The sequence below is a fragment of the Synchiropus splendidus genome, chromosome 4 (genome assembly GCF_027744825.2).
Source record: "Synchiropus splendidus isolate RoL2022-P1 chromosome 4, RoL_Sspl_1.0, whole genome shotgun sequence".
NCBI lineage: Eukaryota > Metazoa > Chordata > Actinopteri > Syngnathiformes > Callionymidae > Synchiropus > Synchiropus splendidus.
This window is the reverse complement of record NC_071337.1, coordinates 9444120-9467293: the sequence shown is the minus strand read 5'-3', so window position 1 is coordinate 9467293 and position 23174 is coordinate 9444120. Positions and strand designations below refer to the sequence as shown.

Here is a 23174-nt window from a genome sequence, read left to right as displayed (position 1 = left end):
CTGTTCAAGTGTCAGACGTCTGCAGGGTGGGTTGGAGTCCAGCTCACAAGGTTTGTGTGCCTCAGTGAGACACCTATCTGCCCAAATTATCGAATAATGAGAGCAAAATGGGTTTGCTATTCTTGAAATCTGTCTGTGAGGCTCTCTCACAGGAATTAGTCTGTAGGGTTGTTAAGCTAGCAGGTGAGTGGATAGACGCTGGAGGATCGCAATGACGTCCTCTCTTACCGTCACCCCAATTGTTTTCTTCTCTCACTTCCAAAAAAACGGTTCTGTGGTGTCATCCATCTATTATTTTCTAAGTTTTACTGATTAAAGGTTGTAAAGTAAGTCTATTCTGGTCATTTAGCTGCCGGAAAATACAACAATTTCCAAGCAAATTTTGGTTGTGTTTGGCTTTGAAAAAAACATGTGATGTTTCATTCCTTACTGACTATTCTAGCGGCTGCTTTAGGGGCTTTAAATACCAAATGACACGTTAAATGTAGAACGGAAGGACCACCATCCCAAGGCTTACCTTATTCCAACCTCTCTTTTTTTAATGTCAGGATATGCCGCAGAAGTTAGAACAAGTGCTTCCATTGAAAGCCTAATGCGTCAAGACGCAACGCTGAAAGCTTCCTTCTGCATCAGTAAATGACGCAAAAGTCCACTTTCCCATCGTCAATACATTACGCCATGTGAGGGAGGATGGGTTGTCTTTTTGCTGTGTCTTTAATCCCATTATAAGCAACAGACACTATTTCAAATAGTGTTTCCATAAGTACATTTGACAACTGGATCCAGTTTCAGTGATTTCAGTCCCACTTATGTAACACTAAGAGCATCACTATACTGCAGTTTGCCCTGCGGCGTGAACTGGAAGTGTATGTTGGGATCAAAAGCTCTGCTCAAAGTATTTCCAAGTTATAATCCAAACAACTACAGTATTGCCCTAAATATTGCAGTACTTTATTATCAATTGACAAGAGTCAGTCAAGGACATGAGCTCCTGAGTGGATCTTCACATTGTTTCTCATAAATGGTGTTTAATGGACGACATGTTACTGATATCTCGCGACCCGATGTTCATGATTGTTTCTTTTGTCCTGGAACTCGATTCACATGTGCGGGGAGTGTGTCTCTCTTTCATAAGACGTCTTAGTTTCCTTGGTTTTTTTGCATTTATTGCCTCATTATCCTGGGTTGTGTAACAGGCGTATGCTGGGGGATATGGCATTTTGCTTCTGTCAGTGTTCTATTTATTGCCCGCTATTATTAGTATCAGTGAGAAGAAAATGCAAACACAAAGATTTTCCTCAGGTTTTAATGGGTGAGTCACTCCTCCGCTGAGCGTTGGATTATCTCCTGAGCAGGTTTATCCATGACTGTGAAAGGCAGCCGAGCGTCTCCCTCTACGCTGGTCTGTGCTGTGGGACCGGGCTTTCTGTGCTGAAGCACTGAGCAGAGTCAGGACGACGCGATAGCGGAATTAAAGGCAACCAGGCGTGGTTTAACGCACAATTGTTTTCCACAAGGGGGATTGTGTTTTTGTGCATGATCCACTCATTGGACTTCTCCTCACCTATCTCCATCTTGCCTCCCCTCAAATATACACAAGACTTTCCTCCACATGTTTATTGCTATTAGATAAAGCTGAGAAGAAACAGACAGAGATGTGTATAAAGAGTGAACAAGAATGTTTCATGAGTTTATTTACAACACGAAATATCATAACTTTGGTTGTGAAGTAAAGACTCATGTCTCCCATCTTAATTTAGCTCATGCTAAAAATAAACCCTTTAAAATACCTTTGCAATCCTACGTCCATTTTACTGCTTGAATTGTGTAACCTCGGGACAAATGATAATATAATATGGTGCTTTCCTGGTTTAATCCAGTTCTGTGTTTGTTGCTTCTCTTGCTTAATATTCTGGAGTTATTTGGATGGTCCAAGTAATATTTATATGCTTTGATCGTTCAGTTGACTACAAACTCCATGAATGCATGCTACATGCACGCATTTCCGATCAGCTGGGCCACTCGCGTCCAGACTTGGTTTAGACCGTAGAAATGGTGCTCTTCACTTGCTCTGATGTTCACATAGGTTCAATTATTTTGACCTCTGTATTTCTGGATGACACTCCATACATGAAGCGTGAAATCCGTCATACTCTTTTGTCCTGGGATTTGACTATGTTTCTGTGTAAAATCCATTCATTGCGAACTGCGTGAAGAGCACCATTTCTGCTGTTTAAACCCATGACCTGTGGACGAAAATACACAAGAATGTTCACACAATTTTAAATTGAAATGAAATTTAGACATGAAAAATAAGCAGGAAATTCTTTTAAAAAACATAAATGTGGTCGTTTTTAACATACCAACGCTAATGTAGAATTACTAATCAATCGAAGCAATGTGATGGCGCAATTACAGATGTTCTCAGTAGCTATGTCCCAATCCGATTCTCAGGTTCAGGATTTGCCCTACATGTAAACGATCGTTGTGCACAGCCACGGCTTTAAGCAGAGCCGCCATGCCTTCGGAAAAATGATCTCTCACGTGATCAAAGGTATTGAAACGATGTGAAAGAGGGAGGTATGTTTCGGGAAAATTGCACAGCGGGAAGTTACTCTGGATGGTTTAGCAAGGCCGCCTCAAAGCCTTTGTCAGCGATGGAGCTTGACCATCTGTTTAAATGGAGACGCTAGTATTATCCACCATTTGTTGTTGTTGTGGTCCTCTGGTATCGTTTCCGCTCCAGAACCTCGCAGTTGCAGACGCTCCAATCATTATTTAACTCATCGAAAAATGACTCTTCACTGAAAAAAATCGGGTCGGAAGTAGAGCATTTTGAATTGGGACATTCCTAGTTCTTGGCGATGATAAGTAGGTTATTTCTCAAGGTTATTTCTCAGTAAACATCTTAATCCACTAGTCGTCAGTCACAGTCAGATACCTGTAACCCCCTAAATGTATTCTAAAGAAGTCAAGTTCGGGGGGGGGGGGCTTGGCAGCTGTGAAAGAAATGTGAAATAAAAGCATCATGTCAAACACATCACACACTCGTCAAGACCAGCCTGAGCCGTTCTCTGAAATCGCGCAGCAGCATCTTGTTATCAGTGAAGCCTCAGAGTTTCTGTGCGTGACAACACAATGTTATATTAAATCTCCTCTTTGATCAAGCACTGGCGGCTGCATTAGAAGACGCTCAGAAATGGTCTCCCCCACGCTCAGATATGGTACATGCTGATGCGATGCAGAGCAGAGATCGTTCCGGACACTGAACAAGCTGTTTCTGTGTCAGACCTCAGTGGAAACCCACCATTATGACTTTACTACTGTGTATTTCTGTAGGAAATAAAAGTGGTGTAATAGTCTGGCTGTTTTCATGGTGACTCACTCCTGCCCTACTTCTTGCTCCGCTTCTGAGTCACTCTTCGGAAAGACTTAAGTATTTTTGGCAGTAATACGTTGGAAGGCTTACAGTCATCTCATGCTTTACAGGGCCATTTTTCAAAAGGATCTTGTGAATAAATGAAGAGTGAATATTAAATCTGATCAGGGATGTCCGCCGGTCCTTCAAACGCCTCCCAACGTCTTCATTTAATTGGGTGTTTGAAATAAAGGGCAATGAGATGAGCTTCGTCCTTAGAGCTTTAATTTCCCCCGCAGTGAAAGCAGATATTCACACAATGTGTTACGTCTAATAAGAAACATTTTAATACGAAAGAATTTGCAGATCAGGAAGTGGATAATATCAGGAGGGGAAAGTATGTAAAAGATGAAAGGTGAAAGGAGCCAGGACTATTGAGGCAGTGGCTTCGTGACGCAGACGTAACTGACCAGTCCTGAGTCATCCAGCTGTTCCAGGTTCATCACATGTAAGGTTTTATATTCAAAACAGTTCACACACTCCGAACTGAAGCAGAGCCTGAGCTAAAACCATTGCCACTTCTCCTCTTCTCTGTGTGTAATTCCTCCTCGTTGTCTTTATCTTCCCACCAGCTCGCTGTGAAACGCTCCCTGCCTTATCATCATCTCTTTTGTGCTCATTGTCACTGAGAATGTCTATCAAGTTTCAGCAATGCTTTTGTGTCTGAACCGTTATAGTACATGAACAGATGTGTGTTTGGGAGGACTTGCATCTGTGTGGATGCCCTACTTTAGAGCCCAACAAAAGAAAGTGAAATGAAGGACCAAATACGTACAAAAAAACCCTATGCATTTACAGTGTACAACTGCCAAACATAGGAATTTGCTTGGTGGCACTTAATCTATTAAAGAAGAGCATACAAATATGAATGAATACAACATCTAGATTTAAATTTGGTGGCCAAACAGCATCATTCATTATTTTCATTCATCATTCATTTACTCATCTATTTTATTCACAGACTGGAATTTTAAATAATGAATCTTGTTATTATTTATTATGAATATAGTTGTGCTTTCCATAACTGTCTTTTGTAAAGTATAAAATAAACCATTTTGTTGAACTGAAAAAAAAAAAAATGGTAATAAAACGAGGGAAAAAAGCCTATCTTGGGTCTCGTCCTAACAGCTACTACTCCTCCCAGAAATAATACTGCTGTTATTACTCTATTTGGGTGCCACATTGCTCAGTATTATTGGCCCATATTTGAATGAGAGATTCCATGCTGTGCAGTGGTAGAGTCCTGATGACGTTTCATGAAACACTGTACTTACTTATTAGAGATGACTAGATGGCACTCTGTGTTCTACAATCTTTGGCTTTGAACAGTTGTTTGGATGAAACCTTGTATAATTTTGAAACCATGAGCCCTACCTTCTGACTTCTGAGGACACTTTCGTGATACCTCATGAGTCCATCGCCGGTTGGCAACATGGTGAGGTTGAAAAAACAACCACACATAAAGCCAGCTTTAGGATTTTGGGCAGCACTTTGGAAAAATGAACCCTGCAGAACAGTACTTTATGATCGTAATATTGTATTATATATAATATTATACATAATATAATGTTATTATATTATAATATTTTAATATGATATTATATTGTAAATTTAGTAACACAAAATATTACATTAAAAGACTTAGTAAAAGGACTTGAGGATGTCCTATAATTTATAAGATAATTTGAACATATTTCCTTGATAATTCTGATCATAATCGGATAAAAACTCAAAATGGTGCTAAATTTTGTAATCTAATTTCAATACATAGTGTCAGTCGTTTTTACACCACGAGTCATGTGGTGATAAAATGCTAGAAATATATTGATGAAATCCGTGTCGTACAATGACACTGTGATATTGAGTGTAAACTACTCTTCAAGATGTAAAGGAAGTGCAACAGAATATTCATCCGTCTGGCTGTACAGCCCTGTTAAAAAAAGAGGAAGACAGCTCACAGCTCTTCATCAGAAGTATTACGTTGTGCCAGTCACTGCAGTAAAATGTGTCAGAGGTGATTAATTACAGGGAGCGTATATTCCTCCGAGTTCAAGACCTAAGCTGTGACTTCAATAAACCACCACGTCCATCGCAGAGGGCTGTAAACACACACTTACTCACTGTAGCTGAGCTGCTGCCTGCTGGGAGCCAGAAAAAGTGAAGAGGAAGATATTTTTACTGCATTCAACCAACTCACACACATACGTTTTCCACTCAGCCTATGTGGGCTTTTTTTTTTTTTTCCTCTTAAGCTGATTTAGAAGTCTGTTTCATGACCGCTGCAGCACTGCAGGAAACACTCAACAAAAGATGTTGCTTAAGCTGCAAAGCGGACTTCTGTATTTTATTATATTCAGTTTGTAGCTTTCTTTCTTCAATAACTTTCAGTATTGAAGGTTTGATGTTCTAAACACGACAATTACAACAATTAAAAATACATATTTTTAAATATTTATTTATTTTTTTTCCTCGACACCATTCGGCCATCTTGCACCCTTCATCAACAGAGTGGCGCAGTCAAGAGGAAATTACTTCTAAATTAAATTACTCATTGCTATTCATTGTCATAAGACGCGACTGGTCGGGAGGATGAAGCCTGCGACAGACATCCTGCCATACATGAAGGATTTTCGAACAACAATTTCCGATGCTTAACAAGAGGCTAATCGCTCCTCCCTGACCGCTCCCTCCCTGCTGTCCCTTTATGAGTGGCTGCTGTGGGTCACACAGAGAGCGTCCACACCACCACAGCCCCGCAGAGTCCTTTCAACTTCTAATCGAATCATCATTTGAGGAGCCTCAAGACAAGCTTCTCATGAACTGTTCCTGGCAGCTGTTAGTTATGTTTGTTTAAAAAAATAAAAATGTTGCGCTTGTGACACTCACGTGTCTTATTTTTTTTTTATATTTTAAAAAGTGCATATTCCTTTCCTGTGCATCTTTATTAGGTTTAGGTTCATGATAGTGCAAGAATATGAGCATACTAGCTATTGTATTTTTCTTATGTATGTGTTTTTCTTTATGTTGACACTGGTCAGAATTAGGGGTCTGCATTGGCAGGAATGGAGCGATTTGATTGACATCCTGATACAGGGGTGATGTTATCATATATTGTGTGAAAAAGAAAGAGAAAAACTCTTATTCCAAAGTTGTATGTGTATCATCCACTTGTTCCATACTAGCTGTTAGCTTTAATGGTACATTGATGCGCTGGGTATTTGACTGTAGTGTGGGCAAAAGAATGCAACCGTCTTCAGGCCCATTTATGGTCCCTATAGAGATGAAAACGTACCTTCCTTTTCAAACCGTGTTTCCGTTACCATTCGCTCTTCACGTTGGTATCGCTGTTCTCAATTATATCCACCAGAGGGCGCAGCCCACAGTCAAAGGTTTACAGTATGACAACAAACTCCAAAACCAACATGGCAGCTATGGAAGAAGTATTGATAACGTACCTCTTGCGCAAAAGAGGAAAACAGGCAGCGTTGTCGGAGGTGGTGGTCTGTGAGGCCATTGAATACATCGCGACTGGAGGATGGAGAATTTCTTTGTGTCTCATTAGAGCTACTCATCAGGTAGTAACAGCAACACTGCCCCCATGGTTCTTGGTGGTACTGCTCCGTTTGGCCTGTAGCCGTAAGCTTTGTGAAAACGTGCAGAATGAAATGCATGCAGAGCACGAACTACAGGATCCGTTCGTATCTGGATCCCTATCTAACGCTGCGCATAAATGGACCTTTATACCATCATATTAGTTAGGTAATGCTGGTGGTACAACCTGGGCTACAATGCTTGTGAGATCTTGTCTTTTACAAGTTACTGATATTTTTAAATATTGTTGAATAGGCTCTTTATGTGCCATACAGAGCCAGTGACACTTTTATCTGGGGTTTAATCTGCAAACGTGAGTGAGAACTTGAGAGTGTGCTTCAATGCTGAGATATTTATTGCTTCTGCCGGCTAAGAAAAGAGGTGCCAAAGATTTTGTTAGTGAACATCAAAATCTGATGCAGTTGAAGGCATGTCGTGAAGGCTGAAAAATTAAAGTAATACAAACTGTAATTATAGAAAAGCACATTGTAATAACCAAACCTTTTTTGTTTGTCACAAAAGAATGAAGCCTTGTGTTTGATGAATTTGAATTTTTATTTTTATTTTTATTTTTATTTTTATTTTTATTTTTATTTTTATTTTTATTTTTATTTTTATTTTTATTTTTATTTTTATTTTTATTTTTATTTTCTGTCTCGGGTGTTTCCAGGCCGCTCACTCTTTTCTGTCATTGCATAACTGCAGGATTCACAAACAGGACGGTGAATCATACCAGTCACTATATATAATCCTGTTTCTTCACCTTGAAACTTGGTCTCTTTAGGAATCCTAAATTTAGCAGGAGCCCAACACTATACCCCGACAGATCTTTCATCTCCGACATCCGTGCTTGGTTACCGTTGCCATGTGTGTGAGATTGTTGGCGTCATCGATGCGTCCAATAGGCACGGGGAGTCTAAAAACAGCATTTTATATTACAGAATGTAATGAGTGGGCTTCATCAGTGCGCCCACCAAATGTCAGAGTGGCTTTAATGATCCACGCTCGCTCCCTCGCTGGCTGCGTGTGTGTGGTTCCTTTCTGCATGGCTGGCATTTTTGCTAATCCCTGCCTTTTTAATTCCCTCCTCACTTTTAATTCGCTCAACTGAAGTCATTAATATTCATCATCTCCTCCACTTCATTTTCCCGCCAGATGCCTGCAATGTGTATTGCATGAGTGGCGGCAGTGAAACTTGTGTTAAACAATGCAGTGCAGAAGTTCGGAGGTCCATGCACTGACGTCTCCTGGGGATGAGACGCTATAACTCACTCCTCCGCTCGTGTGTGTGTGTGTGTGACGTCACCTCAGTGTGTGACACCTAGTGAGTTTCATCTCATTTGAGAAGTTATTTCAGAACAAAAGCGGCGATGAAGAGCGCCAGAGTCTTTAAAGTGACATGATGGATGTGCGCGTAAACAGAAAGAGGGCTGAGGAGCAAACATGCCGGCCAGGGCTCTTGGTGCAATGCAGACGGCATCGCCATGGTAACGGATGGGTGGATAGCGCAGACGAGGAGGAGGGGATTAAATGGGAAGGAAGAGATCACTGTTTCGCACCGTGGGGAGAGGGTTTGTTTTGGTGAGAGGGGAGGGGCCTCCTGAGTGCGGCTGTGAAGTGAAATGAGCTGCGAGCTGTCTGTGGTGCGCTTCATTAAAATTTGCACAAGTTGATGCTTGAGTGATGAAGCAGCTTGTCTGAGAGGAGCGCTCGACAGCTCCCCCTACAGTCGCGGATGTGTTTACATGTATTTGAAAAAGCCCACTGACACCAATGGCTGTTCAGTTTTCTAATATTCTACTATATTTTATCACTCGTAGTTTTCTCACTGTGATACTATAGTCACATGTTCACATCCTTACTGTGCGTATAATGTGTCTTATCTCAAAATCGACAAGTTTGCATTTGTTGTTTAGCAGATTGGACTTTGTTAATTGTTGGCAAACACCCTTGTTATGGCAGGTAGCTGGTGAATACACTGTGATAAGCTGCTTAACTGCGTGTGAATCCAGCTGGTCCATACGTCACCTGCGCTTTGTCAACAGCATCGCTATAGCAACTAAAACAATTAAGAAAAAGCAAAGAGCGCATTTCTTTCATCTTCTGTCTTGAGGGCTCTTTGGCGCAGTCAAAATAATTGCTTTTACACATCTGGTTTATTAAACATCCTCCCTGTCTCATGCACACAGTTTACCAACGTGATTACGAAGTCACCGTTTTTGTGGGTCTTCAAATATGTTTTGCATTTTTAATGAATGTGCTCCTCTTTTTGCCATAATTGGCTTTTTTCTATGCAATAACTCATTATTGTTATTAGAATACTATTTTAAATTATTTAATTTTATGCCTTTGTTGTACAATGACATTTATTTTTATTTTTATTTTTAGAATCTGCCCCAGACTCATTCTATGGCTGGGGTGTCAAACTGCATCACTCCATCACCAAAATTCGGACAGTCACAGCTAGATGCCTGAAATAAACTGACGTTTACTGAAAAGTCTTCAACAACAAGAACAGTAGTGCTTTTTCATTTCTGCAGCACCGACTCAGTCATGGCATAAAAACGCTACTTCTCCGGAGCATGCTTTAAATTAGTCTTGAATATTGAGTTAGCTAGAGCTGTGTTTTTCAACCTTTTTAAGCCACGGTCCACTTGGTACATTGAAGAAAATCCTGAGGCACACCAACTCAGCCAAAGCGCACTTGTGCTTAATCGAAAGTAGTTGAAAGAAAAGAAAGAAAATCACTTTTAATCTGTGAAAAATTGTAGCTACCAACACACACTGAAAATGTATTTGCTCCGAATGTCTCCGGAAAGGGGTGGGCAATATGGCAAAATATATCAGGATTCTTTTTATTTATTTACTTGAAATAACACTTTCAATTTTATCACGTGTCTTTTGCATGTTTTTATTGCATTTTGGAGTTTCCAGACAAATTCTCAACATTCTTTGCCGATTCTTTATCTCTTCGCATTTTGGAGAACATTTATTTGTTTATGCATTTCATCGCCAACTTTTGAACAAACTTTGATGGTCTACAAATGTCAATAAAGTTTTGAAGTGAGACTCCATGTTAGCCGTTAGCTCAATTAGCATTGCACCGCAGACAGTCTTTGGCTTTGCGGGTCCGAAAGTATTACTCCATCGTTTTGTCGTGGTGGTGTGTGGTCAAGTTAGAGGCGGCACCACGGCATAGCTGCTTTGACTGACGGACGAATTAGTGCATGAGCATCTACACCTTCTAGTTGTTCACTTTAACGTCATCATATCACCCAACTCAATCGCCGGACAAATTAGGTAAAACTGGATCATTTCCCAAGGCACACCTGGCAGTCTCTAGTCAGTCACTTGTGTGTCGTGGCACAGTCGAAAAACGCTGAGTTATAGAAATTTAAATGACTTGGAGGGCCGGATTTGGCCCCCAGGCCTCGAGTTTGACACTCATTCAGGACTATTTCTGAGTCCTTTTGAAAAGCTTTTTTTGATTCCAGCACCATAATAGCAACACTCAAGCACCAAATAGCTTTTATTTTGTTGTAAAATGGCAGCCTGCTTGCACTTTCAGAAACAGGCCTTGTTGCGCGGCTGCTGGTAATTGCTTGTCTGCCCTCCAAATTGCAGGAGTTCAGGTGAGGCGTCGCGGCAATAAAAGAGTCATTAAAAAGTGAGTGAGAAAGATCCTGTCACCATGGCGCCACTTGTCTCAGGTGACATCGTCTGGGTCCCAATCCAAAGGCGAGGGTTGTCATAGCAGCAGGAGTTTGTGTCTGGGTGTGTTGCTAAAAACGCACACTCACTCTGTCTGTCTGCGGAAGGTGGTGTGACTGCGGGATTATTAATAGAATAGAGAAGAAGTTTCCTTCATGTCTGCTGGTCTGGTTCATGCTGTTTGGTTGTCATGGCGATGGAGTGGACACACAAAGAATGCTTTATGAGGATGCATTAGTTCGAGGCGGAGTCTTTCCTCCAGGTTTCTGCTGGACTGTTAATGAGCAAACGGCTTGCTGCCATTTCCTCTGGTTACTCAGGTATGACGTCCCTGCTGCTGATGAGGTGGCGCACATGTGCAGAACACGTGCTGAGCTTTGGGCCTGGGTGAGGTAATCAACACGCTGGCGTCTCATGGGAAAACTGTTGTTAATGAAGCGCTAAAATGTAAAGGAAAGGCGCCATGTCTATTCAAGTTTTTCAATCTGCCAGCAGAGGTGAAGAAGAAAGTGCAGGCCGGGTGGAATATTTATATAAGCAACATCGATGCGAACTGTACGTTCGCAAAAGCACCATTTAAGCAGCTGATGTGAACATGTGAATTCAAGGTGGAGCTGTGATCATGTGCTACATAATGGAAGAGAAAAGAAAGTGAAATACAAGAGAAACTGTGGTTGCAGGAATTTATGAGTCAGCAGGCTGATGGCGCCCACTGCAGAATGAACAACATTTTTAATGTGTCTTATGGGTGAGGGGAGACCGGCAACTACTGAGGTGCAAGTAGCACAGCACAGCTTGCCAAGTCACGTTTTGTGTAAACGTACCTGAAATGGTTGATCCAATAAAAATCCGATTTTCTTTATGAACATCAATCTGAGGTTGGTGAAACAGAGATGGTGTTGGCACGACTGCGAAGCGCATCTGTTTCAACTCTGAATGATTAGAACTGGCTTAAGAATTAAAGCTAAATTAACCCTTCAACTTCTGCTTTGAACATTCTAAATTTTTTAAAAGCATTTTCATTATATTTTTAGAAAGAAGAAATATTTAAGTATGAGTTTTTTTTTTTTTTTGCAACCAGCCTTTCATATTTATTCACTGTTTTTAAATATTTAAAAGAAAATATATAGTTATACATATATGTACATGTATATATATGTTATTTTTATGTTCTATATATGATATGCATTCGTTAGATATTTTTAATGTTTTTTTTTTGTTTTATAGATTTTTTTATCTTTAATTTACACACTTGTCGACCCAAAAATAGAGGTTGTTCTCACCCCTTTAAGGGTTCAGGGTCAGAAAACTTTCTCAACCATTTGAGGTGGCAAATGGTAAAAAAACAAACAAACAATAATGCAGCAACAAGAAAAACTTCATAACATCGTAGCCTGAAAGGTTTTCCTTTTTCGTTTTTTTTTTTCAAACCAAACGTCGAGGAAATGCCAGCCCAGTGGAGAGACACATCCAACAGAGCCACTGATGACAGAAAGTAATTCAATATTTAGGGAAGAAAAGGATGTGCACGGGTGTGAGTGCAGCTGAAGGGGCAGTGAGGAGGGTCAGATGTAAAGAGCAGGAACAGAGAAAAGCTATGAACATATTAATAACTGCGTGTCTGCAGTGAATGAAAAGTGTATAGACAGTTACACTCAGCTTGAACCTTCAACTCCTGCAGCAGTTTATGAAGCGATATTAGTCTGGAAGACAAAATGCATTTCGCTTAGTCTGGCGAAGTTATTAAGAAGTTGTCCACCTAATCTTGCTTGACAGGCGTCAGATGACTTGCAGGGGTTGCAAAAAAACACTCGAGAGAAGATGAAGCGAGTTCCTGACCGACACTGCGCGAGTGCTCAGCATTTCTTATCAGCCCAATCACTCACACCGGGCCGAGCCGCGGTGAGCTCCACATGTCAAGTCCGACAGATACGGAGTGTCATTACTGAGGATCATGAGCTGAAAGCTTCTTTGGAGGCCCTCAGCTCAACCCTCCCCCCCGCCTGCCCCCACTGTCAGCCGAGCTCTGGCGTCTCAGTGCTGTGCCCTTCTCCTCGCTCACCTTCACAGCAGGCTTCTGCAGAAATGAGAGCACTCTCAAAAGTGTTCCTTCATTTTCAGTGTCTTATGAAATAGGGATCCACCGATAGATACGGATACCAATATTGAGCACTCGTACTCATAGAATGGCCATGAAACCGATACCCCTTCACGGGAGGGGCAGTATTTGAATGCTATTTTGTAAGCTTATTTTGTAAAATTTTGCTTATACTACAGTGACTGAGGAATGTTGCTCATGGAAAAAAATAAAACAAAAACGTTATGTGCAATGATGTAGGTATTGGAATCGGTGAGTACTCAAGTGCAAGTGCTTGTACACTACTCGTTTTGGAAAAAACTGGCACCATGTAATACTAATAATAAATAACTAATAATGCGTCTTCTGCTCTGCCTTGACGCAGGAACAAAATAGGTTCTTTTAGCGCTGCCCCCTTTATTTATTCACACTTTCAGTTTGAAGAGGTCAGTTCATTTAGCACATTTTAAAAATCAAAATATGTTATCATTAATTGAAAAAAAAAATATTGTCCAAACTTGTGTTATATATTGCAATGATACACTTTCAAGCCAAGACAAAAAGCCACCACCCTGATTTAACTATGCAAGATAGGACCAGCCTCCAGTTGAGTCAGAATAGCTGACTGAGTTCAGTCAGTTAGTGGTTGTAATGGGTAGATGAGGCATCATGAGGAAACAGCGTTCTACTTTTCAGAGGCCTGTAGATGGCGCCCTTGATTTAGAAATGATGTGAGGTTTCATTAAATTAGTTGTTCAAGTCCAAACATTTTACAGCAGACAGCGCCTCCTGGTGGCCTCTGAAAATCAGGACACTGTTTCATGAAACCTCGTCCATCACTAGCTGTTGATCTGACTCACCCATCACCGTTACAAGATGCTGATGACATTGTTTATCAGTAAAAAGAAATCATGCAGAATGTTGTTTTATTGATCCAGTGCAGCTACTTTAAGATTCTGCTTCCATCCAGCCATTGTCACTGCTTACTTGAGGTGGGGTCGCGTGGGCAGCAGCCAGAGAAAACAAGCCCAGACTTTCCTCCATTGCTCTTTTGGGGAAATACTGAGCAGGTCACAGTAGGAGGCTGTACTTACAGTACTAGGTGTATACTCACTCGTGCAAAGTTAGAAGTCAGAAGGTGGAATAAAGTAAGTAAGCAGCAATCATAAAGATGTCCATCCACAAACAAAATATGTTTCACATTTAGATAAAATCCTGAATTCCATCCTTGAAATTAAACAGTTCTCCTCTGTAGGTATGTAAATGAATACATCAATAAATACATAATATAATGTAGATTTTAAATAATAATAATAATAAAAGTGATGTTATAAGCAAATCACATTTTTATATTTATATCTTAAAAGTTGAGTTATTTGCATTCTGTTGCTAATCTGATGCTAATTATAACCCATTCAAAGTGTCTACATGAAACAAATGAAGTGTGAATAACTTAGACCTCACATTTATTTATAAACCTATTGATATGTAACTGGAGCTGATTCCCTTTGTCTCAACTGGAGAAGCAAGACATCCAGTAGGAATTAGATAATGACGCAGTTTGATTATTTTTAAACCCTAAAATGAACCCAACCCATTTGGATAAAAGTTAGTTGTCCAAGTGGTGTTGAATTTGTTGTGGCACTGTTGAAATATTTCAGTCTCCTCTTACATCCTCTTTTTGATGTGCTGTGAATGGAGTTCATAAAAAATGCAGTTAAAAAGTTGAATACTTGGCGCCTGTGGTCGAATTCCATCAAGTGCTTTACAACAAACAAGTTGAATCGATTGCTGTGCTTCTCAGATGGCGCGACAAAGAAGCTCCGCAGCACCATCAGGAGGAGCACGGAGACCGGCGTTGCCGTGGAGATGAGGAACCGAGTCACACGGCAGGGTAGCAAAGATTCCACAGACGGTAGCACCAACTCCAACAGCTCGGATGGAACGTGAGTATCTGTCCATGTCTCCTCACGTGCGCATGTTTCCTGCCCCTCCATTAATCGCTCCTCCTCTCAGGTTTGTCTTCCCCACCACCCGACTCGGACCCGAGAGCCAGTTCAGCGACTTCCTGGAGGGACTGGGCCCTGCTCAGATTGTAGGCAGGCAAACGTTAGCCACGCCCCCTATGGGTATGCTATTTATTTTTCTCCTTATATGATGCTGATGACTTTTACACCTCTGAAAGTCCATACTTCAGTGGCACTGTGAATATCACTTTTCAAGTGAACATTTTAGGCAAAGATCTGTCTCTCATTTATTTGTGTATTTTGTGTTTATTACGTTTGACTGAAGAAAAATTGCATTGACAACTAAGAGAGAATCAGTTTTCCCTGCTCGTATCTTGTGCTCTCTGTCGCCATCTACTGGTGATTGTCGTGGCTGCGGCCAGGAAGCACATATTGCTGGTAACTTTTTTTTTTCTCCTTGACAGGGGATGTCCATGTGGGGATGGTGGACAGAGGAGGGCAGCTGGAGGTGGAGGTGAACCAGGCGAGAGGGTTGATTCCAAAACCAGGCTCCAAGAACATCCCAGGTGACTCTGGTTTCCTCCTGTCTCCCGATGCTATTTCAGTTCAGTAATTCATTCAGCTCTGACCTTTTGTTTTGCGCAGCAACCTACGTCAAAGTGTACGTCCTGGAGAATGGCATGTGCTTGTCCAAGAAGAAAACCAAAGTGGTGAAGAGGAATCTGGATCCGACCTACCAGCAGGCTCTGTTGTTCGACGAGAGTCCTCAGGGCAAAGTCCTCCAGGTAGCCTTTTCAGGTGTCCAACTCTCGCCCTGTTGAGAGGGTCGTGGATTGCTTCCCCCACGAGGCGCTTGACTCAAGCTGTGCCGCATCTTTACATGAGCGAAAAGACTGTTAAAAATGTATGAATCTTTAATGGTGTGTGCTGAGTTCTGCTGCTGGAGGCCTCCACGACCCACTTCTGCCTCCTGTGCTTCTGTATGCGTTGCTGAGTGGTTTCCTGCTCTGGCAGAGGGGTGCACGTGCTGGGTGGGTGGGTTTGGAAATACGCTTCTCACCTGCATCGAGACTTGGTGCGTGGTGCGTCTCCTGCTGGAGGATGTGGCCTCCACTGAAGCCTCCACTCTGTTCAAGTGATTTCATTGCAGTGTCCACGTGCTCATGGGAATCTATCATGTCAGACACCATTGAATAATGCACGAGAGGGGACTGGCTGCTGGGTGACAGCATAGGTGACTCACAGTGTAACTCAATGGGGTCATACAGTTGAGTACTTTCCCCCCTCGCTTTTCTAGTGAAGTATTTAGAAAAGCTAGGGGGAAATATATTAATATCAAATACATTTTTGTACACTGACATTTTGTTTGACCGTAACTCGTAAGAAATCGTGGATCATATTTAGCCCGAAAAAAAGTGACAGGATTCTCAGTGTCATATTTTCAGAACCATCTGTGCGATTTAAAAAAGTCAGTTTCCTTTGGCAGAGTTTCAACAGAGCTATGGTCAATATTACATTAGAACAACATGGAGACAGACAGACGAGGGCGACATTCACACGTTATTACAGCTCACACAAGTAGAAATCAACAAAAAGACCTCCTGAGTTTTAACCCGTCAAAAATTCAAACTGAGTCACAAACTCTTAATTATTTTTTGACAATGGATGAAGTTAAAAATATACTGTATTACACTTTTAAATTTCTAAATATTAAGCATCTTTTGTAATTATTGTTTTAACATGAATGTCTTTTATATAGCGCCTTTCACAATGTATTTTTAAGCATGAAATGTAATCCTTTTAATATCTGATTATAATGATCAAAATAGTGACAACAATAATATTCATTATCATCATCATTGTACTACTAATACTACTACTAATAATAATATAACCAGGACCTGTTCTGTCTTCTCTTTTGTCTCTTTAGCCCCTTTCACAATGTATTTTTATTATATATAATATTATTGTTTTTATTAGTAGTAGTATTACTAGTAGTAATAGAAGCAGTAGTTGTAGTTTCATGATGATGATGATGATGACGGTGATGATGATGATTATTATTATTGTTATTATTTCTAGTAGTAGAAGCAGTAGTAGTGGGAGGATGATGATGCTGATGATTATTATGATTATTGTTATAGGACGTTTTTAATCTCATCATGCAAGTGCATCCTAGTAGTCATATATGTTGTTTATGTTGTATTTTATTCATGGTTTAATGCTGTATATGTCACCGCAGGCGCCACCGAGCAATGACATTTCAATCCTCTGTATATAATGCATGTGGCAGAATTGACAGTAAAAGCTCCCTTCACCTGAACCTTAATATTCAGGGGCTGTTCTGTTGTCTCTGCAGGTGATAGTTTGGGGCGACTACGGGCGGATGGACCACAAGTGCTTCATGGGAATGGCCCAGATCTTGCTGGAGGACTTGGATCTGTCCGCCAGCGTCAGCGGCTGGTACAAGCTGTTTCCTACCTCCTCTCTAGCAGACCCCAGCATCGGACCCCTCACCAGACGCCTCTCCCAGTCCTCCCTGGAGAGCGCCACCAGCCCCTCGTGCACCTAAAGTAGCCAGCCGTGAGCCAGGTCGAGCAGATCCGGACACACGTACTGTATTTACACAAAGACTGTATTTAAACGCAAGACAGGTAGGCATCCACAACAGACACACCACCGAGTGCAGGAAGCCGCACAACTGACCCTCGCTCTTCACCCACGTGTCCGCCAAAACCCGACTCCCACCCAGAACATGTAGCATCACCGCAACATCTCACCGGGTGCCAAACTCTTCATCGCAGGTTCACCCTCCATGCCAGTTTCTAAACTCTCTCTATGCCAAACTTAAGAGGAAAAAAAAACTATTTTTTAAAACCAAAGCAATTGTTATTGTTGTTCTTCAGTCCTGGGTGACGTAGTATGGATATGTAGCAGAGTCGACGACTTCGATGTGACGCAAAAAAATACAAAAACATTCAGAGCCGAGACGGAAACAAATACACAGGCTGGATTATTCACATTTATATGTGAGGTAGCAACATTTTTCACAGGGCGGAGTATAAATACCGATCTATCCGGGCGACATACATATATATATATTTATATATATATATATATAATATACCGTCTGTGCTGTATATTATATATATTGGATCTTTGTGTTTATGTACGTATTCTGCATGTTTGCTTGTTGGTTTGCGACCTTGTACAGACATTTGGAAGTGCTTGGATCATTATTTGGCGCCTTGACACCTGTGTGACGGGAGAGTGGTGCCGCCTCAGCGCAGAGCAGAGGAGAGTCACGTGGTAGCGAGAGCGAAATCCCTCGTTCATCTCTTTTGAGGGCTCCTAGCACAAAGCATCATGGGAAAGGTGAAGCGAACAGACGACACAGGGCGTGTGGAGGTGCCGGACGTGCCTACGGCCCAACATCTACTCACAGCACATAGTTCTATTGAAGAAGACCTTTAACCCCACAACCTAGATCCTAAAAACCCCGTCTTTGATACCTCAGTGTTGGGTGTCAGTTCAGGTGCAATATGTTCTTTTCCCTCTCTGTCTGTCTCTGTCTGTCACTTCGAGTGAGGCGTTGTACAGTGTACAGATTCCAGACGGCACTTTAACTGTAAGATATTGTTGTGGAGTCGCAGCAGCTGTTGACCGGCAGTTTATTATACGGCTTTATTGGACGAGGTCCTGCTGCTGGAGCTGAACGCATGGAAATGCAACCGTGTAGTGTTTCATGGAGAAGCCACAGAAACAGCTGAAATGTCAGTTTACTTTGGTGGATCATATATTTATATCTATGAGCAAGGAGGATTTTTTTGGGTTGTTTTAGTGTCTAGTGAGTGGCTTCTGTCAACTTCCAAACACCTGCACAGGACCATGGTTCGTATGTGACACACTTAAACAGCTAGAGAAACTCACATTGTCCAACAATAATTTCAACACTTCAAGTTGAGCCGGGGCTCAGCCCTGGTTCATATCGGTTCAGGGTATTGTGGTGTGGGCGGAGCCTCCTGGACGCCTCAAATGTCTCTGAGAAACTGACGAAAATGTTTAGTCATTCTGCAACATCATTGTTTCAGTATTGATTCATGCGCTGTCAAGCTGCAGTATGCGTCACTTGAGATTTCTCCTGTTTGACACCGAAATGAAGTGTCCCTTTACCCTGTCAGGATGAAATTTGATCTGGACTTTGTGAGGAGTCCTGAACGCGTTACGCTGCTGTCGGCTCCATGTTGAAGACCCACCATCTTCAGTCTCTACCTGACTCAGTTACGAGCAGGAAATAAGTTGTACTGCAGTTAGAAACGGTTATATACAAGCAGTTCTTGAATATAAAATAATAGGATTATAACTGTATTTTTGTGGTCCTCCACGTTTTCTGCAATGAAACCACAAGCCTCTGACTTAGTCGTGCACAAACAGGGGCAGTAGTGATAGGTAGATGAGGCTTCATAAAACAGTACTGCAGTGTTGATGTGTCAGACCTCTAGATGGCCCTTTTGGTTTAGAACTGTTTTAGCAGACAGTGCCTCCTGGTGGAATCTGAAAATCAGGACACTGTTTCATGAAACCTCATCGAACCATCACTACCGAACAGTGTGTCTGTAACAAGGAGATTCTGTGTAGGACTATTTGGTGATGGGTAGTTGCAGCGTCCTAAATTTATAAAGTTAATCGAATTAGTCGCTTACAAGTCACTCTACTTGGTCCTGTTACGATAAGTCCTCGTGCTTGTAAAAGTCGCTGATAAACTCCCAACTATGCGTATTAAAACACATACTATGGTATTAAGGCAAGTACAACCAAATAAGTCCCTCAATCTTTGGCACCCAAATGCGTCACATCGCTGGCCGAAAATAAAACCTAGAATTTTAGATGCCTGTTATAGTGATTTATTCAATGGAACACGTGTTGTTTTAAAGCTAAAGCACAAAGTTTGGACACCATTCAAGTTTCTATAGTCCACAACATGAATCGGCACCACTTGACTGTGTTCTGTCCAGGTTCTGCTGCTGGTAGTTTATTGGCCATAAAGCCAAATTGTTCTAAACCCCATTTTCTTAAAAGTGTGTATTCATTTTCATGTGTGATCACATGAATCTTGAACATTAATGCAGGTGTTTGGAAGTTCACACTTTCACTTTGAAAGATTTTACAATAGAAAGTGCCGTTCCAGACCTAACGTTCCAGTTTTCTTCCTGCGCTGACGTCTCCTCCTGTAACTTTATATCTTAATATATTTTTGTGGATCCCGCTGGCATGATGTTAAACTAAGGACTCATATACTCCAATGTAATTTGCACACATTGATATGTATTCCGTATTTTGGGGAATTTAAAAAAAGGACTGGTTTTCAGTGAGTCAAAAATGACACAATGAAACCCGACAGTTCTTTTCCTAGCTGCTCATAGTGTGTATTTCCTGGTTTGTCGTCCAGTGTTGGCGGTAGACAGGAATGTTTGATTTTAAAAAACAAGATTTGGGAAGTATTTACCAAATTATTAGAGTTTATCGAGGCAGTTTGCAAGTGTATAGTCAGTGTATACTATAAGGATTTATATTCAGCGGGATTTATATGGGCAGATTGTCGGTGTCTGGGCCTGATTTACTCCAAGTTTGTGCATTTTGTTGGTGAAGCGCTCATGACACGACATGCAGGGACTTGACTCTCCACTAGAGGGCGAAACATGACTTTTATTATTCCAGCATTATCGTCGATTTTAAGTCAAAGAAGCGGTTTTCATTGATCTTTCATCTCCTGACTTGAATCACCACACTCGTTCCTATGATGAAAACAAAAACAAAACAATTGTTCGGATTTATTGAAGCTATATTACGTTAAAAACGACATGGAAATCGACCTTAACTTGGTTGCACATGTTCTAGTATCATTCACTGTAGAACATGGTGTTGAGCTCTTTGTGTTGTGAGAATTATGAAGAACTTTCAAACGCCAGTGTCACATGACTAGGCAAATTTATTCATTTTCTCCCTTTAATATATTTTTGAACTATTTACATTTGATTTTTGTGTTTTTTTATTGTCAAAAACACAGCTAAACTGATAGAAAACTGATGTTTTCTAATATTAATATTTAAATCATAGGTAGGACTTGATTTGTGGTTTTACATTAATTGATCATACTTAAATATATGATACCAGAATGATCAAATTGAAGTTGAACATTAGGTTTATTTGTATTCATTTATGTTTATTGAATTATTATTTTTCGTAGAAGCTTTTTCTCTCCATCATCATGGCTGTTTTAGCTGTGGCATCACATGATATGATGCACCTGGAACTGGGGGCACTGATTTTTTTTCCCCTGTAATAAGTGAATCTAAATTCACATGTTTAAGTTTCAGCCCTCATCTAAAACATGTATTTAAAATTGCAGCTTGTTTTATAAATCATTTTTGCCAGCGCATGTCATGTAGCTCGACTCATGACTTGGACAAGTGAGTTGGGACTCGAACCACCAATGGAAAGTCAATGTCACCCTTTTATTTATTTATTTATTTCTATGAAAGCCGTCCATATATGAACAATAGCTGTAGAAATTGATTGCCCTTTAGCTCAGCTCTTTAATTTTGAAGCAGCAACAAAACTGCTTGGGTTTTTCGATGATCAAGCTCGAATCTCATAGTCCGGTCACTTGCGAACAAAAGGCAGTCGTTGAGCACAACACAAAAACAAGCTGCACGTTGAGAAGTTATTTTTTATTGTAATTCAGGCCTCAGTTGTGTAAATATGGAGGAAGAGGAGGAGCTTCAAGATCAGGGTTTGGGATATGAAGGTATTTATTTATTTGCTGCGCACTCGAGTGAGCAGACTGGGAAGAGTGACGCCTCTGAATGTGCATGTAAAGGCTTACGACGCAGGAAGGTCAGTGGAGGGCTGGTTTATTTACAAGGAATGTACTCGCTCACCTGTTACACAACCAAAACTCTGAGTTTATCGTGTGCAAAAATCTTCAATCAACTTCCCGACGCTTTGTCGGAGACGTTTTATTTTTGTAAGGAGAGAAGGGACGAGCGGCGCGTGCGCCAACATGAGGGCTCCTTCAGTTTCTATGGCCTTATTCTCGTGACCAAGCTTCACTCTTGTAGCACACAGAAGTATTTTGCTCGATTCTGAAATGGTGTATAGTTTTATGAATGTATTTCTAAAGCTTTCTGTCTCTTCCCGGGACGTCGCCGCCTGCGCCCCGATCTGACTGTACTGTAAATGTTTGTCGTTGCCAAACTTTCCGAGCTGAAGTCAATTTGTTTCTTTGTTTGTTTTGAGATGGAAACTGTTTGCTCTGTATCATCCACCGCACTGACCTTTTCTCTGCGTGGGTTTGACGATTTTGATGCCGATTTATGACGTAGGGAAGTTAGCGCCCTCTGCAGGGTGAAAATAAGCCTGCGTGCCAACGATTCATTCAATATTTAATATTCAGAAAATTATTTTTAGGGTAGAGTTCTTGTTGGTTAACGCTATGTCTAACTCCGGGATGGTGGGTACAAAAAAGTTTTTCAAAATTAAATTTGAATTTAAAAAAAAAAAATTGAAATCGGAAGTTTTCCTGCATGTTACAACACGAAGTCTAAAAAATGGTTTAATAATCTGAGTTTATTTTTCTATAACAGCATGAGTCTGGATTTTAATGCATCCTGAGGCCTTTAGCCTTCTATCATCCAAGAGATTCCTGGCAATAAACAAAATTTCACTGACAAGAAATCGTCCCCTTTTCAGAGCAACATATTTCCAGTTTGTCTTCAAGTCCATTTGAACTGTCAGCACAAGTTTACCATTGTCTCTTAAGGCCACAGTAGCGCCCCCTTTGTGTGCCCCCCCTAAGGAAAGACAACCATCCCTCTGTCGACTGCGGAAACATTTGAAACGAAATCCAAAGTCAGATTTTACCGACCACACACTTTCTTTTCGCCAAAACCGTTGTGAGGCGTCGACAGACGAGCGGTTTTCTTTCCAAAAACACGGCCTTAACATTCCACAGTATTCACAAAAGGGCAACGTTTGGCTGAGTGCTGGATAAACGGATGCAGTGGTGGAGGGAGAAGGGAGCCGTAATTTTCTACCCGTGCTTTGTAAATGTTTTCTATGTGCAGTATTTGATAATGTAAAACTGGTATTTTTGTGGTTTGTATGCTGATAAATTGATAACTTAAGGTGCACGTAGTTTTTTTTTCTTTTTCTTTTTCTAAGAAAACTGAAAGTAAAACACACAAAAACAGATCATTTTGGAGTCAGAAGCCTGTTACTGCATGGACGCAATGTCAATAAAGTTTATTTGAACCACAGGTGGTTGTTTTTATTTGTCACGCTCTGAAACATGGGCACTCAGGTTTCCTCTCACAGTCCAAGGAAGGAAAATTGATGTCACTAGATCTGT

The 23174-nt window shown here is 41.0% G+C and overlaps 1 protein-coding gene across 1 annotated transcript in view; it reads left to right on the top strand.

The window, feature by feature from the left end:
- The window catches only part of rims3 (regulating synaptic membrane exocytosis 3), a 41402-nt gene extending 18330 nt beyond the window's left edge, over positions 1-23072 (top strand). Inside the window, exons 3-7 of the mRNA XM_053863675.1 lie at positions 14602-14743; positions 14814-14926; positions 15229-15330; positions 15410-15549; positions 17124-23072. Coding sequence (XP_053719650.1) covers positions 14602-14743; positions 14814-14926; positions 15229-15330; positions 15410-15549; positions 17124-17336 — 710 coding nt within the window. The 3' untranslated portion in view covers positions 17337-23072. The remainder of the gene's footprint in view (positions 1-14601; positions 14744-14813; positions 14927-15228; positions 15331-15409; positions 15550-17123) is intronic.
- Positions 23073-23174: the final 102 nt, after the last annotated feature.